Genomic DNA, 16,744 nt, shown 5'->3' with positions numbered 1-16,744 from the left:
ATAAGCAAAAATTGTACGTATATGATACCGATTTTTATGTTTTAGGTTAAATTATTAATTTAACCCTGACCAGTGATTTGACTTTTGAAAATCTTTATTCTCAAATATTAAATTTAGAAAAAAAATAGTTATAGTCTAGTTGATTAGGATATTCTCTCGGACTCAGTTTATTCTCGAGAACCAAATTTTTGTTTTGAACGTAAGAACAAAAAAAATCGTTATAATTTCACTTTAGTTGGTGTTTTTCCCATTTTACCCTTGGTGTTACTTTCTCGCTCGTTCCCCGTGGAAAAATTTAAGGTATAATATTTTTTACGTATACAAAAACAAAACAACCTCGATTAATTGTCGGGTTGCCTCAATTTTGGCTTTGAAATTGGCTACATTGAGACTTTGAGTTACGGTATAGAGATGACTTGATAATGTTACATTATTGACGAGAGATAGAAAAAGGGAATGGTAGGACGGTTCACTTGAGGCGAATTGCAAGGATAAAAGGAGACGACAATGAAGGAGCGGTTGTTTCGAGTTGAATCGAGTTAGGTTCAAATAAATGAAAATTTTATGGGTTGAAACTCGATCCAACCCAACCCACGAACACCCCTATACATTGTACTCGATTGATAGACAGATAAAGCACAAATTCATAAAGATAGTTTGAGCAATGAAGTTTAAACGGTAAAAAAAAGCCCTAAATTCGTGAACGTTATCTTAGTTGACAAAGAGGTAATTTCTTTGGGTATTCATATAACCTGCTGACCCGAACAAACTAGACTGTCTAACTTTTTAGTCCCTATATTTTGGGTATTCACAGATAAATTAATTTTTTAATTAAAAAAAAATACATATTTCAGTTTAGTCCCTATATTTTGGGTTTATATCGATTGATATACTTTTAAATATCTAATTTTAGTCTCTATACTTTCAATAAATCTTAAAATTAATATAATTGTTGTCGAAGACAAACCGAACCGATTGTTTTCTTTTCGCACACGTACATGAAGCCTTGTAATTCGTTACCGCCAAAATAAAAAGTCGAAGAAAATTTTCACGGTCCTCTAGAACCCGTTCCACAAATGATTTTGCTATAAAATTGAAGAAGAAAATCGCTAAATACTGTTGTTATAAAGTTGTCATACATAGCGTGTACCGAAGCTCCATGTATAATAGCTTGGTGCAGCGAACTTGACCTTATACATCTCCGTACTGTATTGCATCTGCCAGCCGAACATGTACGAAATTTCTAGCTCAATGCATTAGTTTGGCTTCCCCTTTAAGAAATCAAAGTTGGATGTGTGAGATCCCACATTGGACAGGGGAACGAAACACTCATTATAATGGTACAAAAACCTCCTTTCTCCAGTAGACGTTTTATAAAACCGTGAGACTGTTATCCCGTAACGGATAGGTACTCATTCCCGGCCGCTTTCTCTTAGTGTAAATTGCTGAGTGATCCTCGCTATTTGTGTAGAATGGGTGAGTGTAGCGGATTTGATCATCCTCTGCTTATAGGGATCTGGGGCACCATCTCGAAGCATCATGATGGACGAACCTAATTGTCTTGCAGTTACGCGAATCTGCTCAATCAGTCAGAACCTAATTGTCTCGCAATTACGGGAACCTGCTCAATCAGTCACCACCGATAATCAGTCAGATTAGTCAAAAGGTAGGTAACATGCTAAAACAGACCATATTTGCTAGCGGTGTCAGATCTGTTCCTTCCATATGGTGAATATTTATTATTAATAATTAATGAATTTTAGAATAAACCCTAATGGAGAGGGCAGAGTCCAAATTCATGGATCGATTTCATTTCTGGATATCAATTAATTGATTCGTTCGCCATAAATGGCAACCGATTCAATGCCGTCGGAGAAAGAAAACTGTTCCGATCCATTTCGCCTCAAAATCGCCTTTTAAAAAACGCCTCTCTCTCGTTCTCTCTCTCTCTCTCTCTGTTTCGATCGTTCCTTCAATTTCAATTCAATCGCGCTGTCTCTGTAAATGGATGCGTTAGGATCATATCCGATCAATTTCAGTACCGGTAGGGTTCCGATCTCGACCAGCGGCGATGAATCGAAGAATCGCCCGATAAGGCGGAATAGGATGGTCCAAGCGGCGGCAGAGTGGCTGAAACGGCGATCCACGGTAGCGAAGATCGCTATTGCGGCGGCGGCGACGGTGTTGGCGTTGGTGACTTTGAAGGTGACTGTTAAGGATCATAATTACTTCTTCATCGCCGGTGCAGTCATTCACGCCGCCGGTCTTCTCATCCTCGCTTACAAGCTCACCACTCATAAAACCTGCTCCGGCGAGTTCCTCTCTCTCTCTCTCTCTCTCATCTTTTTAATTTTTATTTTTATTTTTCTGATTTTGGGATTTCTGTTTGAAAATGCTGCCAAGAATTAGGATTCAATATATATATATATATATATATATTATAAACATAAAATTAAATTATGGATTTAAAATATTTTTATCAATTTTTTATTAACAAACGATTTTCCATTAATTTAAATAATTTTTATTTATTTAATTTATTTTTTTATTTTTATTTTTTTTTGTATTTGCAAAAATATATTGATTTTGTTTAGAACAAAATAGTTAATAAAAAAAAAGATCACGATACATAATGTCCTTATTTCTTATAAGTGTATTTTGGTAATAAAATTAGGTCGGTCACATAATGTCCTTATTTCTTATAAGGGTATTTTGGTAATAAAATCAAGTCTATCACATAATGTCCTTATTTCTTACGAGGGTATTTTGGTAATAAAATTAGGTCCGTCACATAATGTCCTTATTTTTTATAAGGGTATTTTGGTAATAAAATTAGGTCGGTCACATAATGTCCTTATTTCTTACAAGGGTATTTTAGTAATAAAATCAGGTTGGTCACATAATGTCCTTATTTCTTATAAGGGTATTTTGGCAATAAAATCAAGTCTATCACATAATGTCCTTATTTCTTATAAGGGTATTTTGGTAATAAAATTAGGTCGGTCACATAATGTCTCTTACAAGGGTATTTTGGTAATAAAATTAGGTTGGTCACATAATGTCCTTATTTCTTATAAGGGTATTTTGGTAATAAAATTAGGTCGGTCACATAATGTCTCTTACAAGGGTATTTTGGTAATAAAATTAGGTTGGTCACATAATGTCCTTATTTCTTATAAGGATATTTTGGTAATAAAATCAGGTCTGTCACATAATGTCCTTATTTCTTATAAGGGTATTTTGGTTATAAAATCAGGTTGGTCACATAATGTTCTTATTTTTTATAGGGGTATTTTGGTAATAAAATCAGGTCGGTCACATGATGTCCTTATTAAGGGTATTTTGGTTATAAAATCAGGTCTGTCATATGATGTCCTTATTTCTTATAAGAGTATTTTGGTAATAAAATCAGGTCTGTCACATAATGTCCTTATTTCTTATAAGAGTATTTTGGTAATAAAATCAGGTCGGTCACGTAATGTCCTTATTTCTTACAAGGGTATTTTGGTAATAAAATCAGGTCTGTCGTCAAAAAGTCAAGAACTCACGGCGTTGTTCCTCATTGTAAAATTGGTGAGCGGGACAATCCTGAGAATTGACTTTTACTCAATTTTGGAGTTCATTACCCTCGTCTCCACGGTTTGGGTTATCTACATGATTCGTTTCAAGTTAAAAAATACCTACGTCAAATCCCTCGACAACTTCCATTTGTATTACGTGGTAATTTTTACTGTCACTTATCAGTTTACACTTTTAAATTTATTCGTGATTTAATATGATGTTAGATTTAGAGGTCACGACTTTAATCCATTAGTTACGTTATTTACAGGTGGTGCCCTGTATGGTTCTTTCTATATTTATCTTTCCCCACGCACCCTATAATCGCTTCATTAGAGTGTTGTGGGCATTCGGTGTTTACTTAGAATCCCTTTCAGTGTTGCCTCAACTTCGACTGATGCAAAATGCTAAGGTTATTTCATTTCCACTTTATTCTTAATTCTTTCTCCATGGATTCATCGAAACTTTAACTTTTGGTTCATTTCGATCGTATATTTCTTATGTTTTGGCAGACAATCGAACCTTTCACTGCCCATTACGTGTTTGCTTTGGGAATTTCTAGATTCTTAGCTTTCGCTTATTGGGTTATTCAGGTTTGTTCTCGTCCCATAACCGAACAATTTTGTTTATCAATTTCTGTTTTTGAATGCTAAAGTATTTACGGATTTGATAAGACTGTGATCTTTTTACAAACGTGGTGTTTAAATTACTTTTGTTTTAGGTTTACGATTCTCGTGGGCAATATTTTCTATTGGTTGGCAATGGTTACTTTTGGTTCATGGCAGCGTTCATTGCAGAAATGATTCAATCCTTCATCCTGGCCGACTTTTGTTATTACTACATAAAAAGGTAAACTCACATGCTTATTTTAATTACAAGTTTAGTCCTTAAACTTTCATTTTTTATTGTATTGTCCCTCAACTTTTAAAAAAATTAAATATTTAAAGGATCCGTCAAATCATAACCGATATTATTTAAAAATTCATGAATTTTAGGGGTGTACATTCAACCCGACAATCCGGACCAACACAACCTGAACTATAAAGGTTGGATTGGGTTGGGTTGAATTAGATTTTCGGGTTGGTTTAGGTTCATTTTTCTGAACCCGAACTGACAAATACAAATATAAAAAATATACTAAGAAATTTACATTAATGATGTGTTTGTTAGAGTGGTACTTTGTCACCAATCAAATACATTAATTCTCTTTATTATTTTCTTTTATATTATTTTATTATCTTTTATATATATATATATATATATATATATATATATATATATATATATATATATTCTAAAATACTAATTCTTAGTTTCTTATATAAATATTTTAAAAATACTTTAATATTTCATACTCTTTTAAAACACATTATTTATAATATGAATAAATTAACTTCGGGTTAACAAATAATCATTTAATTTAAGAATATAATTTATTAAAGATTTATTAATTATAATTTTTATTTAGGTTATTCTGAAACGAATGCTTATAGCGTTCAATGTTCATAAATTATACATATGTTTAAATAATTTTTACTTTGTATATCTCTCTCACTGGACGTGGTGGAAAGTAAATAAATTTAAATACCGAATTATATCAAAAGTTGTTCAAAATATTTTAAATACTGAGTTTTAGTGTTTACTATGGCTTCTGAATCAACATGTAGCACGAGTGAGAGAATCCCTCAACTCAACCCGGACCATGTATACCCCTAATAAATTTAACTTAAAATTTTATTACGACCATTTGGATTTATGTTTTCTAATTCTATTTTATGGTTTTGAATTGCAGCATGGTGAAAGGACAATTGAGGATGCCCGTTTAGAGTCTTGATTTTTAAAGTATATTTTAAAGAACGAACATTATAATTTAAATGTATCATTTTTCCTTCATTACTCTAATACTTTGCATTATATTTGCATTTTAATTAATTATTTATAAAAGTTTTAGGATTTAAACCAATAAAATTATTAAATAACGCTTCAAATTTGAAGGTATAAATTAATTTTTTTTGTCCAATAAATTTAATTTTAATTAATTTCTTTAATGTGAGATAATTTAAATTTGGGTTAAAATTGATTTATTTCCAAACAAAAAGAAAAATAGTAAAAAAAGAAAAAAGAAAAAAGTAGGTTGTACGGTGGCTGATGCATAACATTGTCGTGGCCTCTGGATCACCGTCGATTTCGTATCCCTTCTCCACGTAAATGAAGCCACGTGGCACCTCAAGTAAAATAAAATTTTTTTTAAAAAAAAACAAAGATTATTCCACGCGCCATATGAATCGGGGCCCACAGAATAATTCGTCACGTACTTTTCGTGAGGCCGCGTCCGAAAATCTGCCACGTCTCCGACACTGTCACAGCGTGACGTCGCCGTGTCAATATCACTTAGGCCTTTTCATAAAAGTTGGCGCACCTCTTAGCTGTATAACTCCACGTGTCATTCTACAACCACTTACAGCAGGGCCCACTTTGAAAACAAGCAACCTACACGTGGCATATTCTGGTTGGTGGAGCTGGTCTCGCGTTTTGAGATTTTAACGTGGAAAAAGACCGTAGATTATTTGTGGGGACGGGAAAATCCACCACCACGTGTCCTTCTTACCCAGCCTGTGTTTCCACGTGTCGTGACCTCAATGTTCACACGTGTTAAACATGGACCCCACAATAAAATAATAATAATATAAATATTTCAAAGATTAATGATTTGGCCAATGAATTATCGACACGTGGAATAAAGTCAAAGGAGATTGACCAGGGAAAGAGAGATAATAGATTAATGGCGGAGGCGAAGGCTTCGGTTGCGCTAAAAATATCTCTGTGATTCCATTCTCTCCTACGTGTTCCTTCCAATCCCACCGCCTCCTTCATCTCCTCCGCTGCCGCCACGTCGCCGCTGCTCCACCTCCCGAGAATCCCTCCGTCCATATAATCCAAATCCACAAATCTTCATTCTCACACTTGTTCTACACTTGATTTCATTTTTGTCCGGGAGATGAAATCGGCGGTGATACGTGAAGAAGGCGGCGATCTAGACCTCGATTTAGGGCTTTCAATCGGCGGAGCTTTCAGAAATTTACCGGAGAAGTTAACCCTAATCAACAATGGCTCTGATGAGGAGAGCGGAGTTACCGATGAGAAGATTAGAAGCGCGATTAGGCGAGGAGAGGCCAAGAGGAAGCGAGAAGAAGAACGGAATCGGCCATTGAAGAGGGAGAAGAAGCTTGATCGTTTAGGATCTGAATGTGATTTGATGAACAATGTGGATCTTCAAAATCCGTATCCCTACTCGTCGTTGCAGTACGTGCCGTTTATCAATGGCTATGGCTATGCGTTTCCCTGCCTGACGCCGCACTGGGCCGCCGGTGAGAGAACCCTCCATCAGCCGGCGGTGGCTTGCCGGAGTGTTTCCGATGTTGGTGGAAGCAAGAACAGGAAAACTGGGTCTTCTGGATCCTCCCCTGTTTGCAGTTCCTCTGTTATTTCTGATAATTATCACAGTTCTTCCTCTCATGAAGGTATTTTCTTTTAAGCTTTAGAAATACATCTCTATTGTTACGAGACTGTTTGGGAAAACCCAAAATAAAGCCATGAGAGCTGTCGTGATTCTTAACATAGTATCGATATCTTAGCGATGCCCTTAGCTTAGCCATGTCAATAGAATCCTCATTGAATAAAGAAGTTGTGACCCTGAAAAGTGTAGTCAAAAGTGACTCAAATGTCGAACAAATGGTGTATTTTGTTCGATGACTTCAGAGAAAGAGTCGAGCCTTGATTAAGAGGAGACTGAGAGGCCTCGAAGAGGCTCCATAGCATACTTTGTTCAAGGTGAAAATTGTTGGGAGGGAGTCCTAGGTACGAGGGTCCCTGAGAGCTTATGCTCAAATGGACAATATCATATTATTGTAGAAGCTAGATTTTGTAGAACTGTCGAATCTAAACCATTTGATTTCCATTATGCTTTTCAAGTAAGATCATTCTAGTTCATGTTCTTAATTAGTTGTGTTGTTGTTGTTCATGTTCTTCCAGGAGTTAGTAGCAGAAGCAATTCATGTAATTCCTCATCTAAGAATCATGTTAAACCAAAGCCTTGCAGTGAGAAATTCGTTGAATCCCATGTTTCCAAACCCAGAATCAAGAACTCTTCAATGGTGAATGGAAAGCCTCCAAAGCCTGCAATCCAGAGCCGCCATGTCCGAAGTTTTGAGCAAATGCCCTGCGTTTCAACCACAGGGATTGCTCCCAATGGCACCAAAACCATAACCACTGGCTTCTTGTATAGATACTCAAACTTGGAGGTCAGTATTTTGTGTGTCTGCCATGGGGAATCCTTTTCACCGGCCGAGTTCGTTAAGCACGGCGGCGGCGGTGAGGTTTCTCATCCTTTGAAACACATTACTGTTCTTCCAACTAATGGAATAGTACCTTCTTCAATTAGATGAATCCATGTATTTGATTTAGATCATTACCGCTCAACATCTTTTTTTGATATTCATGTATCTGATTTAGATTATTACCGCTTAACATCTTTTTTTGATATTGAAACTTCGAGACCGTCACTATGTTGGTGATTTTGGTCGGTCCTACTGTGACTTCATTGAATGATTTAACGTTGGCAAGATAGGGATCCGCAAGCATCTCTCTCGATCCCAAATCTTTTAGCTTTTTGCCCCTTGTTTTTTTAGTTAGATTGGAGTAAAAGAATTTCATTTTTATCATTAGAACTTTCAAAATAATTTTAAAAATTAATGGAAATGGAAACTAAACACTATATTTTTTGGAAAGATTTCTTACCTTTAAGGATGAAGTTTATCTTTCTTCTATATTATCTTTTCTTTTATTAGAAACTAATGTTGGATTCCTCGTGTAATAATCCAAACTCACCACTAGTAAATATTATATTGTCTCCTATTATATATCCAAGCTCACCACTAGTAAATATTATATTGTCTCCTATTATATATTGTTGATATATAACGAATCACTCCACAATCTACAAACAAGATCGATCGTATTAAGCTTTGATAAGTTTTTCAATTCTAGTCGCGTACTAATTAATCAAAAACTTCTTAGGGTTTATTTACCAATAAAAATGACTCGAAATTTGATAAGATACACCAAAAACAGAGATTAAGCCAAAAAAAAAAAAAAAAAAAAGGAAAAGAAAACAAGAATCATAAAGGTAAAAAAAAAAAAAGAAACAAAAAAATGGGTTAGATTAGATTTTAGATAGATATCCAATTAGCAACAAGAACAAAAATTATATACCTTCACTATTTGAACAGTTGAATCAAAACGAAAACCAAACCAACAAAAAAATAAAATAAAATGGAGGATTACAATGATTATGATGAAGAACATGAAGAACCAAAAAGAATAAAAAACCCAAAACAATTCATCAATGGATCGATCTCTTTCTACTTCCTTTTCTGCTCAACCATCCAAATCCCTTCAAAGCTTTGGTCATTTTCATAAGATTTGGTCTCCTCATTCCCAAATTCATCTTCCCCGCCGAGAATTTCAGTGCCTGTAAGCAGCAAAGTTGTTGTTGTTCTTCCTCTTCTTCTTCTTCTTCTTCTTCTTCTTCTTCTTTCTTGGATTTTCTATTGTCTTTCTCCTTCTTCTCGTATGTTTCCCATAGCGAATCCATCCCTTCTGTTTCCTCTGAACTGTGTCGCTCTTCAAAGAGCTTACAGGCGAGTGTTCTTCGCCATTCTTTCTCCTTCCTCATCGATCCATAGCTTCCTAATGATGAATTTTCTCTACTGAAGCTCCCTGGTGAACTCCATGGAGGACTCGATTCAGATCTTGAAGAACTCGATGATTCTTCTGTGATTTTTCTCAAATCTTTCATGATTTCATGCTTTTCGTCTCTGTTTTCGAATTTGGCTTCTTGTAATTCCTCTGTTTTTGCTTCAACTTCTGCTATTATCAGGGGATTTTCCGGGAGAGTTTTGATTTTCTCGGGAAAATGCTCCATGGGTTCTTGAAAATCGACTTCCACTTCCACTTCTTGGAGACTGTGTTCATATGGGTTTTGTTCAGAACCAAAAGTGTAAGCCTCAAACACGATTTTGTAAGCTTCAAGCTCTTCCATGGGGGATTCGTCTGGTGTTCTTGGGCGTAAACTGTCAAAAACAACATGGTAAGTAGTAGCAAGAAAGCCCATTTTGGAAGAATCTGCAAAATGATGAAAATGGTGATGAAGATGATGATCAAACAGAGAGAATAATGCAAAGAGGAGGAGAAAAGTGGTGATGAAGAGAGGAGAGAGAAAGGAAAGAAGCTTGAGAAAGTAAGGGAAGAAGAAGATGAAGAAAGACAAGTGAAGAGGGTGAGAGAGGAGGAAGAAGAAGAAATGGAAGAAGTGAGAGACACAGGACAATCCAAATGCTTTCTTGGAGATGGAAATTTCAGACATTGTTTATGATTTCTTTCCTTTTTTTTTCTCTCTGTTTTTGAAGCTCTGTAACAATGGCGATGGTGGAGTTTGTTGGGGGAAAGTTCAGTGGGAGAGTAGATTTTGGTAATGAAAGGGAGAGGAGAGAGACAGGAACTGTGAGAATTGGGAGAGAAAGCGGCGTGAATAAAGGAAAGAGACTGAAACAGAGAGAGAGAAAAGAGGAGGCAAAGAACAATGGAAAGAAAATGGCAGACCTTTACAATCTAACTACCAAATTATTATGATCCTCTCCATGATCTTTTTCTTTCACTCTAATTTTTTACTCTTACATGGTTATCGAAAAAAAAGTTTAGTGGTTACCATGCCACTCTAGAGAGGGTAACGAAAGAAAAGCCCGACTCAACCTTATAGTTAGGTCATTCTATTTCGGTCCATGATCAGGTTCTTAAGGTATGTGCTAGAAAAGCAGTGGGTCTACCTTTTTCAAGAATTAGATGATTGTTGGTGAAATAACGTATAGGTTTGGGTGGGATGATACCAAGTAGAGTAGTTGCAATTGATATGCAAAACCGGGAAGGAACTTCCTTAAGATTCTAATAATCATAATTCAATTGGTTAAGAACCATGACACGAAAAGATAGAGAATTAAGATAAGAGAATGAATCTCTCAAAAAAAAAAAAAAAAAAATACACACTAAAAAGAAGAATGAACTCACTTCCTACAAATGGATAATAAATAAAATAAGAAAAAAAATGGTTGAAATCAACCAACTTAGATTACTATACTTTTTTGAAATAAAAGACTAAAATTGTGGCATGATTGAGAAACTGACAGGTTTCAATTCAGAAGAATTCATATGATTACAGTGACTATGATTATTGAGATGACAAACCCATAAATTAGGAACATTATAATACCATTATTTGTTCAACTTTAAGGCAAAAGGTTAAATTAAAGCAATCCATTAGCAGTAATTTTAGCCTTTTGTTTGTTGAAATAGCTTTCTAGCTTTCTAGCACTTACCATAACTACAACCCTACATTTTATGCCCTTTCATATTGATTTACAACTTTAAACCGCCTAAAATGACTACATATTTAATTACAAAGGATCTAAAATGACCATATATTTAATTACAAAGGATCTAAAATGACCATATATTTAATTACAATGGATCAAATCAAATTAGAGTAATTTCATTACAAAATCATCAAAAAAAAAAAAAAAAAATTGGTTAGAAACCTCGACTCTCTACAGTGATATGATATTGTCTACTTTGAACATAAAAAATTTCATGGTTTTGCTTTTGGTTTTCCCAAAAAATCCATTTCAATAGAGATAGTATTCCTTACTTATGAACCCGTGATCTTCCCTCAATAAAAATTGTGGGTTTCATAAATTTCTAAACGGATTAAACTCGAAAAATGGGTAGGCCACATTTGATAAACTTCAGACCTCATACACTTCTAAAAGTTTAGACATGGAGCTGTTATCAAATGGATTGACATCGAGCTTGTATCTTCGAAAACCACCAAACAGTATATAGGAAGAGAAATGGGGAAAAGAGCAAGGAAAAAAAGGCTTGCGAAAAAACAACAGAAAAAAACGGAAGGAAAGGTCAGAATTGTGAATGCAAAAATGAGGCACGTTTGTGGACACCAGACCTAGAAAGAGACTGCATCTCCACATAAAATAATCTTATATAGGAGGGTGGCAGAAACGAGTTTAAAAAAAGAAAACTATAGTTATGGGATATATGTGATTAAGTTATAAACCTAATCCCTTTTAGTTACTTAAATTGTCTAATAAATAACTTTCAATTTTATGTCTAATGGATATAAAAAAAAATTAAAACTATCTAGCAAATCCTTAAACTTACAATTTTATATCTAACAAATTTTTTAAAAAGGTAAACATTTACTAAATACAAAATTCATCCTTTATAACTCTATTAAATATAAATTTCAAATTTATATCCCATAACTAAAAGACACAATTAAACATTCAACGACTGGCTAAACATTTTAAAAATTTAGAGATAGAGCCATTTAAATAAAAGAACACCCTCCCCTCTGAAAAGTCTTTTAAGTCATAACCTAATGCTAAATCTCAGAAATTTCTTGTTATTGGATTGGATTCATCCACTATAACTCAAGCCCTAAAGCAAACCCTATGGAAGTGGGATTGTTGTAGTGTGGGAATAGGACTTTTTGAGGGCTATAAAAGGAACAACATCATGATAATGCAACTACTGATTATGGCTACTTGCGTGCATGCCTTTGCAACCGACGCTGCAAATTAGACACGTCTTTACGGTCCATGGCAGTTCTTCATAAATGGGAAAGGAGGTAAAGATTCTACAAACTGAAGATGGTTCTTTTTCGTTTACCCCTAATGAATGCCTTCCCATCCCCTTTATTTACATGCAGACATATGTATTTAATTCAATAACAAAAGTACAAACAAGAAAAGAGAAGTTCTAAAGTCACGAGAGAGGTTTATTTGTAGATAAATATTGTTACTTACAATGCTTGTGTACTGCCATTGCCAAGACGGCAATAATGGTGCTTCGGATGCTTTACGGGGATGGGCCCACCAAAGTTGACAATGCTAAGATATGTTCCCGTCGCCCAAGAAGGAAGATTTCTCTCCATTTGTATTTGTCCAATGCAAATGTTATATAATTATATTCCTGTTTGCCCTGCGTTCAATTAAAAGTCAAAAAGGAATGGAAAGGATGAATCCACCCAATTATCATCTTTTCTCCAATCATCCACCGACCCCAATGAAGAATTATTAAAGATATCAAACCTTCGTTTCATCATAACATCAACCGTACTACTAGCAAAGCATTTACCAGTGACAAAAACACTCATAAATTGACATAAAAGGCTTGGCCAACAAATAAAATCATAAAAAAAAAAGATGTGCTTGGATTATAAAATCATGAATTGACATAAACTTGCTCATTGCAAGCACAAAGCCTCCATATGGCAGAACGTTAATAAAGTCATACAAGGAATATGAAAACTGGTTCTATTGAAACAATTCAAACTTGACTACAATATGATCTACAACCTACATATTCACGTTGTTATTACTCTGTCATGACAGGCTTGTTCTCATTTGCCTTGAATCTTTGCTCTTTGGGCTTCTGCTCCTCAATTTTTCTGAAGTAAACATCACAAACAACTGATAAGGCTACAAATGCTCATTTATAACACGACAATGTAGCTATTCCAAATCGAGAAAATACATTCCAAAATTCAAAATATATTCTTCTTGTATTATGTAAAAATCGAACTTTCATTCAGACAAAATGAAAGAATACAGTCATATAAAAAGGAGAGGCCTAAATAGCCCACAACGGACTCCAATTAATTAAAATGTGGCTCGGTGAGTAATTATAAAAATATTCACAAACAGAACAGAGAAGAGAATTGAGTAACAAATACAGAATATATTATGTTATTACTACTTTTAAATACGCATTGGGGAAAATTGGGGAAAGTAAAGCCAGACTCTTGCGTAATTCAAACAGTAGAGATAAGCATTCAACACAAGAATAAAATTATTTCCCCTTTTAAATGCTACCTTAATCATTAGCAACAACAATTATGGATATTATGGAAGTTGAATAATGAGAGAGTAAAACAAAAGGAATGAAGGGTACAATATTTAACCTTTAGGTTTCATCTTTAAGATATTCACTACAGTTGAATCATAATCTTTAAACCATGGAATTAATATCGCATAGAATAAACGGTAAGCCAGGCCAGATCCAAAACATCTAAAATAAAGATAGTTAAGTCGGTCATGCGCTTTTTTCTTTTGTCTAAAATAAAACAAAGGATTAATATATGCACTTTTTTTGCTCTTTCTTTTTTTTTTTTTTTTTTTTTTTTTCCTTTTTTTAATATGAAACAGATTGGTAGTATGAAATATAACGAAAAGGGAGGAAACCTAGGCTCCAGGCTAAAGAAATTACCAAAAAAAGACCAAAAGATCATTGAGATTAAAATTGCTGAAGGCAGTGTAGTAACATTTACACCAAGATAAAAGCAGCCACTAAAATTAATTCAAGAAAAATATTGCTAAATGCTAAAGGCGGTGTTGTTAAATGTCTGTTGTTCCATGCAACAGAAGATTCCAAAAGAAAGTTTAATTTACACTTGAAAATCTTAAAGAACATATAGTTCAAAAAGAAGTTGCAAAATCTATTGTCGCTAACTATGTACCGAGTTAAAAACAGGCAAATCCAAAAGTCTCTCAAGGAATCTAGAACGGAAGTAAATAAACTATGCTAAGAAGCTTCCTGTAAAAGTTTGGTATAGTTCGCCTGTCAAAACTCTATTTGATCATTGATATCAATTAAATCTGCATGACGCTTCAAAATATGAAGTTTTTTTAAATAATGCTTCATGCTTTTATTCATTAGCAAGCAACAAGTACGCTTGAAGTACAGAAATCTTTGAAGATTCGAGAGCAAACATCGATAATAAAAGCAAGACGAAGAACGAATAGAGAACTAAATGGAAAAATAAAAGCTACCAATTCTAAGAGCATTCAAACGCTGTTAGTTTCGTTCGCAAGATCAATTTCAAACAAATTTCGATATCCATTCAACAACCTAAACTTCTAGAGCCTCTAGCTCAATTTACTAACATCTAAAGAAAGCCAAAAGGCAGCACAATCAAACAAGCCAATAGCAGACTAATAAGACAACTTACAGAGCCAAATCAAAAGCAAAATAAAGTAAACGAAAATCAAAACAACCTAGAATCCAAAATCAAACAAATAGACAGTTACAGAAAAGAGAGAAAATCAAGTTAACGAACCACATCACAACAACAACAACAAAAACATATCTCCACAAATACGTTTCTAATTGTAAACATAGTGAAAGTAAGATCATCGCATACCTTTTGTCGTAGGCTCCTCCTCCCTTCTGGCTGAGGAAAGAGCGGAACAGATGAGAGTTGACATCATAGATCATCGTGAAGCAATTGGGAGAAACAGCAACAATATTCCAAGCAAAAACCCTAGTCTGTCGCCGCCCTCCAAATCTGCAACTTTCGTTCGTATGAATATCGGTATCAAGAGAAATAGGCGGTAAACGAGCGTTTAAATACTCCATAAATTTCAAATTTTTAATTTTTTTTATTTAATAAAATCTTAAATTATTTGAATAAAAAAAAAATTAAATAGACAATTTTTAAATTTAAGGATACTAAAATTATAATTAATTTTTTAATGCTACAAATATGGTTCCTATTTTTATTTTATTTATTAATTACAATAATAAATACTAATTTTAATATTTATTAAAAACATACTCCACTAAATTTAGATATTTAAAATATATACTTTAATAACAATATTCAGCACTAAAAATAAATGATATTTCAATATTTTACATTTTAATTTCAAAACTAAATAAATTAAAGATTTAAATTCTAATTTCATCCCTATGAAATATTTATTTTAGCCTTTGATTTTTATGTTTATTTTAATTTTAATAAAAACACAAGATATATCTCGAGCACGTATACTAATATATTAATACGAGTATAATGGTTCGTCGGTGTCTTTTAGCTCCCTACCGACTCACTCTCTTATTTTATTTTCCACAACTACCCTTCCTCGTTTATTTAAATCTCCAATATGTTCTCTCTTATCTCCAATTCGTTGCACAATTTACGAAAACACCCTTTCTCTTGACTTCAAGTAAATAAGTATATGTTAATTACCGTGGAACTCACTATAATTTAAATATAAGATATTTGTCAGCTCAGTCTACGCCCATCTCCACTCAGTCTACACAACAAAATTATATCATTGTCACGTGTAGTTTTCTCGGTACTTTGTATATGGGAAGAATAATTTAGATTCACCATATTAATTTTTTTTCCCACAACTACCCTTCCCCGTTTGTTTAAATCTCCAATATGTCCTCTCTTACCCATTCGTTGCGCAAATTACGAAAACGCCCTTTCCCTTGCCTTTAAGTAAATAAGTATATGTCAAGTACCATGGAACTCACCGTAACTTAAATATAAGATATTTGTCAACTTAGTTTACGTCCATCTCCATTCAGTTTACACGACAAAATTATATCATTGTCACGTGTAGTTTCCGCGGTACTTCAGCAGCATATGGGAAGAATAATTTAGACTCACCCTATTATTTTATTTTCCACAACTACCCTTTCTCGTTTCTTTAAATCCCCCATATGTCCTCTCTTACCCATTCGTTGTACAATTTACGAAAACGCCCTTTCACTTGACTTCAAGTAAATAAGTATATGTCAAGTACCATGGAACTCACGGTAACTTAAATATAAGATATTTGTCAGCTCAGTTTACGCCCATCTCCACTCAGTCTACACGACAAAATTATATCATTGTCACGTGTAGTTTCCTCGGTACTTTAGCAGCATACAGACTCACCCTATTATTTTATTTTCCACAACTACCCTTTCTCGTTTCTTTAAATCCCCCATATGTCCTCTCTTACCCATTCGTTGTACAATTTACGAAAACGCCCTTTCACTTGACTTCAAGTAAATAAGTATATGTCAAGTACCATGGAACTCACGGTAACTTAAATATAAGATATTTGTCAGCTCAGTTTACGCCCATCTCCACTCAGTCTACACGACAAAATTATATCATTGTCACGTGTAGTTTCCTCGGTACTTTAGCAGCATACAGACTCACCCTATTATTTTATTTTCCACAACTACCCTTTCTCGTTTCTTTAAATCCCCCATATGTCCT

The 16,744-nt window shown here is 34.2% G+C and overlaps 4 protein-coding genes across 4 annotated transcripts; 2 read left to right on the top strand and 2 right to left on the bottom strand.

The window, feature by feature from the left end:
• The first annotated feature begins 1,756 nt into the window (after window positions 1–1,756).
• Window positions 1,757–5,477, top strand: LOC111776296 (uncharacterized). Its single transcript, XM_087118198.1, has 6 exons — window positions 1,757–2,311; window positions 3,521–3,720; window positions 3,830–3,970; window positions 4,071–4,151; window positions 4,280–4,407; window positions 5,351–5,477. The coding sequence occupies exons 1-6, from the start codon at window positions 2,005–2,007 to the stop codon at window positions 5,382–5,384; spliced, it is 891 nt and encodes a 296-aa protein (XP_086974324.1). The 5' UTR covers window positions 1,757–2,004; the 3' UTR covers window positions 5,385–5,477.
• An 877-nt stretch (window positions 5,478–6,354) lies between these two features.
• On the top strand, window positions 6,355–8,226 carry LOC111811203 (nuclear transport factor 2/RNA recognition motif protein). The gene is made up of 2 exons (XM_023697958.2): window positions 6,355–7,079; window positions 7,591–8,226. Exons 1-2 carry the CDS (start codon window positions 6,557–6,559, stop codon window positions 8,001–8,003), a joined length of 936 nt encoding a protein of 311 aa, XP_023553726.2. The 5' UTR covers window positions 6,355–6,556; the 3' UTR covers window positions 8,004–8,226.
• A 576-nt stretch (window positions 8,227–8,802) lies between these two features.
• Window positions 8,803–12,627, bottom strand: LOC147789156 (uncharacterized). Its single transcript, XM_087117825.1, has 2 exons — window positions 12,492–12,627; window positions 8,803–9,689 (listed from the first exon to the last, which is right to left on the bottom strand). Exons 1-2 carry the CDS (start codon window positions 12,617–12,619, stop codon window positions 8,960–8,962), a joined length of 858 nt encoding a protein of 285 aa, XP_086973951.1. The 5' UTR covers window positions 12,620–12,627; the 3' UTR covers window positions 8,803–8,959.
• Window positions 12,628–12,880: 253 nt separating this feature from the next.
• LOC111776268 (wound-induced basic protein) lies at window positions 12,881–15,070 on the bottom strand. Its single transcript, XM_023655677.2, has 2 exons — window positions 14,888–15,070; window positions 12,881–13,135 (listed from the first exon to the last, which is right to left on the bottom strand). Exons 1-2 carry the CDS (start codon window positions 14,959–14,961, stop codon window positions 13,063–13,065), a joined length of 147 nt encoding a protein of 48 aa, XP_023511445.1. The 5' UTR covers window positions 14,962–15,070; the 3' UTR covers window positions 12,881–13,062.
• Window positions 15,071–16,744: the final 1,674 nt, after the last annotated feature.

Source organism: Cucurbita pepo, chromosome 15 (genome assembly GCF_057944985.1).
Source record: "Cucurbita pepo subsp. pepo isolate OVF chromosome 15, ASM5794498v1, whole genome shotgun sequence".
Lineage (NCBI taxonomy): Eukaryota > Viridiplantae > Streptophyta > Magnoliopsida > Cucurbitales > Cucurbitaceae > Cucurbita > Cucurbita pepo.
The sequence above is the reverse complement of the archived record's forward strand: the minus strand, read 5'-3'. Positions and strand labels throughout refer to the sequence as shown.

Coding starts and splice junctions, on each gene's coding strand:
- LOC147789156 (XM_087117825.1), bottom strand. CDS start 12,619: ATGGAGAGAAATCTTCCTTCTTGGGCGACGGGAACATATCTTAGCATT. Junction 9,690..12,491: donor AATGGCAGTACACAAGCATT/GTAAGTAACAAT, acceptor TGTTTTTGACAG/TTTACGCCCAAGAACACCAG.
- LOC111776296 (XM_087118198.1), top strand. CDS start 2,005: ATGGATGCGTTAGGATCATATCCGATCAATTTCAGTACCGGTAGGGTT. Junction 3,721..3,829: donor ACTTCCATTTGTATTACGTG/GTAATTTTTACT, acceptor CGTTATTTACAG/GTGGTGCCCTGTATGGTTCT. Junction 3,971..4,070: donor GACTGATGCAAAATGCTAAG/GTTATTTCATTT, acceptor ATGTTTTGGCAG/ACAATCGAACCTTTCACTGC.
- LOC111776268 (XM_023655677.2), bottom strand. CDS start 14,961: ATGATCTATGATGTCAACTCTCATCTGTTCCGCTCTTTCCTCAGCCAG. Junction 13,136..14,887: donor GGAGGAGCCTACGACAAAAG/GTATGCGATGAT, acceptor TGTTTACTTCAG/AAAAATTGAGGAGCAGAAGC.
- LOC111811203 (XM_023697958.2), top strand. CDS start 6,557: ATGAAATCGGCGGTGATACGTGAAGAAGGCGGCGATCTAGACCTCGAT. Junction 7,080..7,590: donor CAGTTCTTCCTCTCATGAAG/GTATTTTCTTTT, acceptor ATGTTCTTCCAG/GAGTTAGTAGCAGAAGCAAT.